The 9,726-nt window shown below is 38.7% G+C and overlaps 1 protein-coding gene across 2 annotated transcripts; it reads left to right on the plus strand.

The window, feature by feature from the left end:
* The first annotated feature begins 1,965 nt into the window (after nucleotides 1-1,965).
* On the plus strand, nucleotides 1,966-9,114 carry SCRG1 (stimulator of chondrogenesis 1). Of its 2 annotated transcripts, none has more exons than XM_074866460.1 (3): nucleotides 1,966-2,143; nucleotides 6,739-7,001; nucleotides 8,537-9,114. In XM_074866460.1, the coding sequence occupies exons 2-3, from the start codon at nucleotides 6,766-6,768 to the stop codon at nucleotides 8,589-8,591; spliced, it is 291 nt and encodes a 96-aa protein (XP_074722561.1). In that variant the 5' UTR covers nucleotides 1,966-2,143; nucleotides 6,739-6,765; the 3' UTR covers nucleotides 8,592-9,114. The 2 variants fall into 2 exon arrangements, with proteins under 2 accessions (XP_074722561.1, XP_074722562.1); XM_074866461.1 differs by lacking the exon at nucleotides 1,966-2,143 and adding an exon at nucleotides 6,229-6,481.
* The last annotated feature ends 612 nt before the right edge of the window (nucleotides 9,115-9,726 follow it).

A 9,726-nucleotide genomic window follows, 5' to 3' on the forward strand; every position in this document is an offset into this window, starting at 1 on the left:
TTGCTTCCTCCAAATCCCAATTTGCTTCACAGTCTCTACTCTGAAGCAGCATCATGAGGGAGAAAATATCCTTCTGTTCCCAAATGTTTTTTCAGTGACTAAAACATCATACATGGAGCTATGGAGGGAGAGGAAAAAAAATTACCAGCAAAACACCAGCTTTGTTAGAACTGTCTTTTCTCAAAATGCAGCAGGACGTTCCCTGAAGAAAACTATCTCTCACACACTTCACTTTATAAACAAAACTATCAATTCACTGGACTGCTGTCCAAACAGGACTCTCAAAATGTGGTCTGGAAACACAGCTACTCCCTGGAAAACACAAGAGAACTTAAATAGGCAGCAAGGGAATAATCCTAATACACTTCTATTACATCTTCTGATTAAAACTTCAAATTATTAATACCAACATGTACTTGCAATTAACTAAAAAGGCATCCAAATTCAGAGCATCAGCACAATACGCTCTCATTTCCTCCTCCAAGTTTTATCCCTGCTTATAGCCAGTCCCCTGCTGATGTCCATCCACAGCAGGTTCACAGCCTCCTCCCCCAGTAAAGCACTGCCCTGGAACACTGCATACTCCCAGAGGCATTAGGCAATCTCGTTTAAGGCATGGACCACTGCGGCCAGGATCTGCACCAGAAAAGAATTTCTGTAGAAAAGCAGAGGCAGCGCTAGGCATTTTGTCACCCTGAAAAGGCAAGGATGTCCTGTTCTGACAGCAGCTGCCCACAGCTACCTCCTCCCTCCCCTTTTCAGTTGCCATGTCCATAACAGTAGCGGCAAAAAACCATCCTGCCTGACATTTAATTAGAGGCAGAGGTACAACCATGTATCCTGCTCTCTGCTGTCCCAGCTGCTCATCTCCAGTAGACAGAGGGAACACTACGAGTAGGTAGGCTCAGTTTCAAGAAGTTTGCTTCTAAGCATCTATGCCCTTTGCCTACTCTCCCTGCTGAGGCAGCAAAAGTTGGGACATGCACTTCTTACAGAGGCCCTCGTTCACTTCTGGCACATGATAAATCAAATCAAATGAGCACCAAGACATCAAATTGTAAACTGAGTCAGCTGAGCAGACACACCTTTTTGTACTCCTAACAAACATCTGTACTAGAAGCAGCCCAACAGATAGAGAAAACCAAACGCCTACAAAGCAACACAAGAATCGAAACAACACAGACTAGTAAATGTAAGAATAACAGCTCAACAGCTAAGGTGCAATCATACTTCTCTGTTCACATCACAAAATAGATACAGGATGGCCATAATAGAATGAGGGCCAAACTGCAACAGAAATATGAGGGCAGACGCTTCACCCTCAAGACTATTTTCTCATTAATACATAATACTTCAGTTCCATGTAAGAATCTTGTTATGTGTTTTTTATGGTACCAGATCATTTGATTAGCTATTTTAGTCTAAAGTAACTTCCTCTGAAATACTGTTCAATGTAATGTTTTACTTTTTGATTAAATGTTTGGTCAGCAAGGAACTCAATGCATGGCATCATTGAATATGCTGTGCTAGCAGTCTGGTTAAAGTAATTCCAGGATTTTTGTATTATTTCAGTTTCAAAAAACTGAAAGAACTACAAAGTCAGGAATTAAAGTATTGCATGAGATTGTTGCCTAGGTCTGCTCCTCTTTGCCGAATGCAAAATGAGGTGTCTGCCCAGCAACCACGTTCTTCTGTCTGTGCGATCCTGGGTCCCGGCTCCTTCCCACTGCCCCCAGCCAGCTCATGTTCCACAGCAAGACACAGGTATCCCATCCCATTGGGTGTTTCCCCTTCCCCTGTTCTGGATGTTATGCTTTGCTGAGGAGAGGCTTTCTCATTGGATCCTAGATGAACTAATCGTTTCCTGCTGGAAAGGATAAATTCATTTCCCCCACCCCCACCCCCCCCAGTCTAGGTTGGCAGTGACTGAAAGAGGTAGTTCTTGAAGCCCATCCTCTTGCCCCTTGCTGGAGAGGAGAGCACATCAGTCACAGGCAGAAGTCAAGACAAACAAAGGACTGTTTGTACAGCAACTCCCGTCAGCCCTCCCTCTTCTCATCCCTGCTAGCTCTCGCTCTCTCTGGGTACATCTAAAAAGATACAGCTGCCAAGAAAGCAGAAGGGAGTGAAGCAGAAAAGAAAGGTATGTCTTACTCCTGAAATTATCCTTGTGCACTTGTTCTGCTAATGCTAGTTATGGAGTACAGAATTAGAAATATATATGGGAACATGCAGAAGAAGATTTGGGAGAAGCAGATATATTGTAGGTAAAGGATGCTATTCAAGACATATGCACGGATATGATCCAGCTAAAGATAATTCTTTTACTATCTTGTTCTTTTTCAAAGCTGGATGCTACACATTAACATCCAAAGTCATTAAACATACTGTATTGCCTTCCAGTGGTCAATACGATTGCAAAATTGGTGAATATGGAGAGAGGTGTGTTCACAATGAATTGCTGTCTTTAAGAAAAATAAATGGGTTTTAATGAGAACTCAATTTCTGGAAAGAATCATGGTATTGATGGTAATTACAAAGCAGTAATTCACTGAATTCATCCTCAGTGGAATAGCTGCTGTCCTTACAATGCACCAACTGTTCAAGCAAATAGGTTTGAAAGATTAATTTTTTTTAATGGAAAAAACTTCTTCATCATATTATCAGTTATGCAGTTCTTGTGTAATGGTTTTAGGAATGCACTAATAATCCTAAGTATTATGCACTAAATATTAAATGCTTAGCTCAGTATTTTACAGGTGTTTCTGAAATGAAAACTTGAAAAACAATAAAAGATATTTTATTTTAAATAGATATTTTTAGCTCTTGAACTCCATGCACATTAAGAAGCAAACATATATTAAATTTGTTTCACTTTAAGTGCAACTTGTTAACCTAGCACATGCCACTGGACAGATTGGAAAAGATCACACACCAAAAGTGACCTATTACTGTATTCCTTGTTTTCAACATTAGGCAACTGGAGATGCAGCCTGCTTAACTCTGAAAGGTATATTTAATGGTTGATAGACTAAACTGTAAATATTTATCATTTCCCAAACATGCAGGATCTCCAGAGGTGCTGAAATTTTGTGCCATTTCTCAGTTTTCCCTATTTCTATCACCTGTTTCTAACACCTGAGCTCCTACTAATACCATGTGAGCTTTAAAGGGCATCATTTCTCATGAAATGTTACCCTGTTGTTCTTGGGCAAGGAGGCTGAAAGTTTGTTTTTTCTCTTTGGTCTTTTCTGCCTACCTCCGCATCTAGCGGATCCAAAGGGTATGTGGTGCTGAATTGCCTGGCAGGGTAATTCAAACATTCTCAGCTGAACAAGCAGGGTTAGCACTGATTCCTGACTCACTGTCCATATTCCCAAACCAGCTGTTTTCCTTTACACAGAACTCCAAATTATTTCAAAGCACTTGTATTTCCAGCTGCACTTGGTCTCAAACTTTACTTATACCATGTCAAAGTAACCAAAGTAATCCATTGAAAAGAACTTATGCAAATGCTAGGAGCTTGTTTTAAATATTTTTAGATAGCTTTACTCATGCTAGAATTTGAAATTATATGATCTTGATATAACAACCTGGTCAGGCTTAGCATGATATGCATTGCTACCTTTTCAGAAGGTTTTATAAAATAAAGAAATGTAAGAGGGTGCTTGATAGCAATGAGTCTTTGAGTCACCTTAGTAATTGGATTTGTTCATCATATTTCCCTGATTTGTTTTATGAGAAGAGACAGTTTCTGTGGTATGCAAAAGCAGATGAGATCTCTGACATACATTTTGAAATAAATATGCACATACTAGCTCGGTTCTTTACCTAGGCAATCAGTGACATTCCATTATCTGTGCAACTGTAACCAGGAAAAGAAGTTATAGCAGTTTGTCAGAAAAAGATGCTGCATCTGAAAGGCCTGTCGAGTTTATCAGCATCAATCCCACACAGGGAGCTGATGAAACACTTCAGGTCCTTAGCAATCTTTCATCTGCAAATATGGACCTTTCTCTCACAGGAAAGAACCTTTTGAAGAAAGGTCTTTTGGCTAAAAGTTTCCTTTTGGTTATGATCTGAAAAAAAACATTGAAAATATGTAAGCTAAATAAAATAAATATTTTTCTTCTGAATAGTAACAATGCCAAGCATTGGTAAGATGCATAACTGACTGTTAGTGAAGCTGTCTATCCGTAGCTCACCAGCATATTGACTTCACTAATACCAATTTTGGCAGTCACCCATATAAACCCTCTCGATGATGCACTACAGCAATATCCTGCTATGTTCCAAAACAAGTAGCAAGTTACCTTAAATTGTAGGTCACGATTTTTGAACCCAGCAATTTGACAGTCTACAGAAAATCTGCCCATTTTCAGGACAGAATGAGTTCCTACAAATTTTGAGCAGACAGGCAGCTGGCAGCAGATTCAAATGAGCATTCCAGCTGAACTTCAGGTAAGGAAAAATCACCCAAATTATTAGGAATAAAAAAAACCCATACACAAGAGCAAGATATCATGAATGCCTCATCCTCAGGGGAAGAATTCACAGAATAATCCAATCACAGGAAAAACGGGCATAAACCCCTGCTTCCTAAATTTCTCTTTCATGGAAATTTTCTTCCATTAAATACTTAAATAATTAAGCTCAATTATTTGAACAGAAGAATGTTAAATTGTATTTCTTGACATCGGCATTTATCAAGGTATAGTATAAATAAACTTGTTCTCTTTAAGTATTAGACTTCTCTGAGCAGAAACCTCATAACTGCAGTGTTTATACTCCTACAAAATAAAACCATTATTATAATAATACAGAGTCTTTACTCAAGTCTAAAAAAACAACATCAGGCAAAGTTAGAACAATGTTTACTTTATTTGAGAAGTAGTTTTGAGGTCTAAAACTAATAAAGACAGTATGTTATTCAATACTGCACTCTAAGGTAATTAAAAAATAGATCCCCAAGGCTCCATTATTAGCAGTTTATAGGAGTCTCCTACTCAAAAGTTCACATACAAGTTCACGGAAATTAAAAAGAATCATTCAATGAATTTTGCTTCTACAACAAAAGTTAAAAAATACACAGGAGCTTATTTTCACTTCAGTCATGTTCTTTAATATATTGGCCACTTTTCAATATTTTATTTGGCTACTGGTGTTCAAAAACAAGTTTGCACAAAATCTTATGGAAAAATATAATCTAAGAGCATCGAGGTGTAGTATTTTATCCCTAATACAAATCCCAATTCCCCAATTTTCTTATAGTCTCTAGCATGTCATTCACTGGCTGAAGAAATGGAAGATCAGCAAGATAGCTATGGTGGTGATATACCTACCCAGGAAAAATTACTAGAAAATACAGTAAATTTATACATTTAATAGCTTATTATTTGTTTTTCAATGGTGATCTCAAGAGTTTTACAAAGTAACCCAAGTGGGACGCTATTAATTGACTTCTATAGCTAGCATGCCTTTTTTTTTTTCTTATCTAGCTAATAGCTCTTGCATCTTAATGTGGCCTTTGATAGTCTTTGATCAGACAGTGCCTTATGCCTAGTTATTTTTGGTTTATTCTAGAGCACTGTATTCTGCAGCCCCACAAAAAAGACTAGGGCTAGCCCGTAACATCATAATGTCTGGGATCGACTCTGAAGTGCCAACAGGATGAAGGGCAGCAAAGTCTTCCCTGAGGCTAACACAGGTACAGGGAGGAACACTCAGGGAGAGCTCACTGGGCAGAGCTGGCCATTGCTTTAGGTTCATTTTCAGAGGAGAAATCCTATTTAAATTCAGTAAGATATCAGACTCCTTTCATTCAAGCATGAGGAAAGGTAAAAAACCCACTCTCTCGCCTAATAAAGTCTAGGTTGAAGCATTGGTCAAAATGCTAATTTAAAAGTGAATGCAAGTTCAAGGGTCTTATCCAAAGCTTTGTGGCATGGTCAGTCTCTGTAAAAAGCAGCACAGAATAGCACAGCTAGTGTTAAACAAGCTCATGCAGACAACGGAAAGCCTAGTCACCAACAGGAGTTTTGCAAGGGATAGTTTATCCTGTTGTTTAAAAAGCCAATTAAACCATAATGATGTCCTGTAGCAAGACTCAACTAAGCAGTTTGCCGTACCAAAAAAAAGATTTTAAAAAAAGAGAAAATTCTCAGTAATGCTGTATCATACCAGAGCCTGCAGTCCAGGACAGTGGCACTTGGCAGCACTGCAGAGAGTTTCAGCCTCCTATGCTGTTTAACACTTCAGTTTCTCGAGGAGTCTATGACAGAGGATTCAATCAGCAGACAGTTTTTCCACAACTTTGAGGGGAAAGATACTATTAATTTTATGTGAGTGACTTGCTTTGACAGGCAAAATGGCCAGGAAGGTAAGGAAACACACCCGGACATTTTCCCCTGGTTTGGTAGCAATCGATACATTCACTTACACCACTGAGAGAATACAGCCAGCTCAAAGCAATTTTCTCAAGGTGAGAGGCCAAAGAAACAACAAAATTGCCAGCAACGGAAGCCTCAATTCCCAATGAAAGGATTCCCAAGGTTGTACACAAAGCAATGAATATCAGTTCTGCTGCAATATTATTTACCTCCTAGGAGAAAACACTCCAACTCTCAGGCTCAAACCTCCAAAAGTTCACAGGAAAGAAAAATGCAAGCCAGAAAGCAAATTGAGGAAAGACACCTGTTCAGCATCTATACTTGTGTCACATACCTCATTTCTCTTTAGCACTCTGCTGCAGGAAGCTTCGAAAGAATGAAGATGGTCTCGGCGCTGCTTCTGCTGAGCACCCTCCTGGGTACCCCTGCGGTGCCTTCCCGGCGTCCCTCTTGTTACAAGAGGGTCCTCAAAGACCACAACTGTCACAACATCCCCGAGGGCATGGCAAACCTTCGACAAATCGTGGATGGTCTGCAAGATCACTTTTGGGAAGGGAAGGGCTGCGAGGTGATCTGTTACTGCAACTTGAATGAATTGCTCTGCTGCCCAAAGTAAGACCATGCTCATTTCATACATGCTTGCACAGTTCTACGTGACCACCCATTATATTTCCATCATTTCACAGTTTCCACTGGAGGAATAACAGATGGCTTGAAATTATATCAAGATATAGCCAATTACATGATATGCTGCCAGTTTTCAGTTTTTGTTTTTCACAGACTCACCTAGGACATGCTTCGCATATTTTGTAAATCTGCATTGTCCTATTACAGGGGACTTTAGCATGTAAATCACTCAACTTTTGACTCTTCTTTGATCTAAACTAACTGTGAGAACTACATCAAATTCTTATTCACAGCACTTTGCAATGAAGATGTTTTCAGGACCATAAACAAAACCATTTGATTTCTGTTCCACGGTAAAGAACCATATTGCTATTCCAAGGTGAATGCAGATACGTCAGCTGATTAAATGATTCTGTAAATTCAGCTGTTTAAAGTAGGAAAGCAAACAGGAGAAACAGAGGTGCACAAATGCCTGCAAGGGAGAGAAAAGATTTAGCCCAAGAACGTCAACACTTCTCTGGCTCACTGGCACTGCTGACAAAGCTGAATGCCGAAGTTCTCACTGAACAAGGGGTTTTTTGTTGTTGTTTCACAGAAAGAATGTACATCCCAACAAAATAAATATTGAGTTAATAAACACCACCAGCCCATACTGATTTAGAGTAATGAAATGTATTAAGAGTTATTATTTCGTTCAGCTTTCTAGCAACATCTTTACTTTGGGAAATACAGATTAAAAATATCAACACTTCAAAACTTACTAATCCTTCAGGGACACTAAAATGTGATGGCATTACATAGACAAACAAAAATTACTTTTTATGTGTGTTCCTCTTACCACCCAAGTTTCTCAAGTCCCCTAAAATCCAATAAAAGGCAACTTTTCAGCACTCCCATAGAGGACTAGATTTGAGCTAAGTGAGAATGACTTCTAAAGCTAGAAACCTCACATTCAAACTGAGGGCAGGGTTTAAATGAGTTTTTTATATTTCACTCTCCCTGAAACCAGATATGGTGTCCTCACCCTGAAGCACACTTTGGGTTTCCAGCTTCAAACCCTGACCTTTGAGCAGCCAAATAAAGCCCCTTACTTTGATACAAATACATAAGCAGGTCTTCTTTCAACTGTTTTGAGGCACAGAAGAACTACTTTGCAGGTCTGCTCTCGGGACGAATTGCACTAAACAGTATGCATGCACATGCCAAAGGTCTTTATTTTTATATTATATATTTGGTAAGTTTACTTTCTCAAAAGATAAAATACCAGGGTGGAGTCCTGGCACTCTGGTCAGTCAACGAAAGTTTTACCATCACTTCCAAACCAGGCCAGCAGAGGTAGAAATGGAGTATTCTTCATCCAGACCTGCAGTTGTATTTGCATTGCTGGAAGGGCATCCCACACAGTAATCCACATATATCCCACCACAAACTAAAAAAATCCACAACTGGAAATGCATGTCAAGTTAAAGTTCTGATAAACTAATAAACTAATTATTTAAATATCTGATAATATCTTTCAGGGATATTTTCTTTGGACCAAAGATATCTTTTGTGATCCCCTGCAACAGTCAGTGATGGACATCGGGTCTGCTGGTGAAGACAAGAGACATCATTCTACAAGCACATAATAATGTTTTCAAGGGGAAAAACAAAACCACTACCGACAAAAAAACTTCTTTTCTAACCACAAGACAGTGCCTCTTTTTACACTGTAGAAAAATTTCCTTTCTATAGCTATTTGGAATTTCAAATATGTAAGAAGTTCTCCTTTCAAATTCGGTAGCTGCCTTAATTTCCATAACGGGGTAGACTGTAATACATCCTAATACGCATCCCCTAGCAAAAAGCGTAACTCATGTTACTCAGCATAACATTCTCAACTAGTTTTGATGGAACTCCAAGCTTAAGCCTTCACGTGGTTAAGAACGTGACTCTTGTAGCAACCTACTGCAAGGGCAGCTTTCTATTGCTTTATTGCTATCACAGAGTTAATCTTGTTCTAAGCTGAAGCTACTCAGTACCTGGCACTTCTGCAGACAGGCTCCCACATTCTATTTAGGCATCTTAAACAAAAAGCTATGCACATATAAAAGGTAAACTTTCACCTTTCATATCTGAAAATTCCACTGGAAAAAAAAAAGAAGTCAAAACTCACATTAATAGTACTAAAGCACATTTGGGTCTTAATTATATCTAAGTGGTCACCTGCATTAACTATGCAATCTGTAAAACCTTAAATGGGTTAATCTTAACATTGAACTTTCAAACTACTAGAACAGTTACAAGTGTATATATATCTTCAGAAAGACATCTAAAAAAGAATGGGACTGATGCAAGGTCTGTTAAGGCAAGATAAAAATCCACACTTAAGCAACTTTTTAAATCCTGTTTGAAATGCAGTACCTCAGAATTAAGTTAAAGTGCTGGGTTTTTAATTTTAGGGTAGCCCTGTAGGGAAATAGCTAGGGAAGTAAACACAAAATATCTCAAAATATTAGAAGTAATCATCTTAACGTTTAAGAGATATCATGATCTAGGCTGTAGATAGACAGTCACCTCTCAACACCTGCCAATACCCATTACAGTACAAGAGAAAAACAACCAAAAATGTATGTCCCTTTATAAGTTTAAGGAAAGCCACCTGAACAAGCTAAGCTTACATGCCTTACATATAAAAACTCTTTAGTCAATTACATGGAAGGTGAGTAGT

Source organism: Strix uralensis, chromosome 4 (genome assembly GCF_047716275.1).
Source record: "Strix uralensis isolate ZFMK-TIS-50842 chromosome 4, bStrUra1, whole genome shotgun sequence".
Taxonomy (NCBI): domain Eukaryota; kingdom Metazoa; phylum Chordata; class Aves; order Strigiformes; family Strigidae; genus Strix; species Strix uralensis.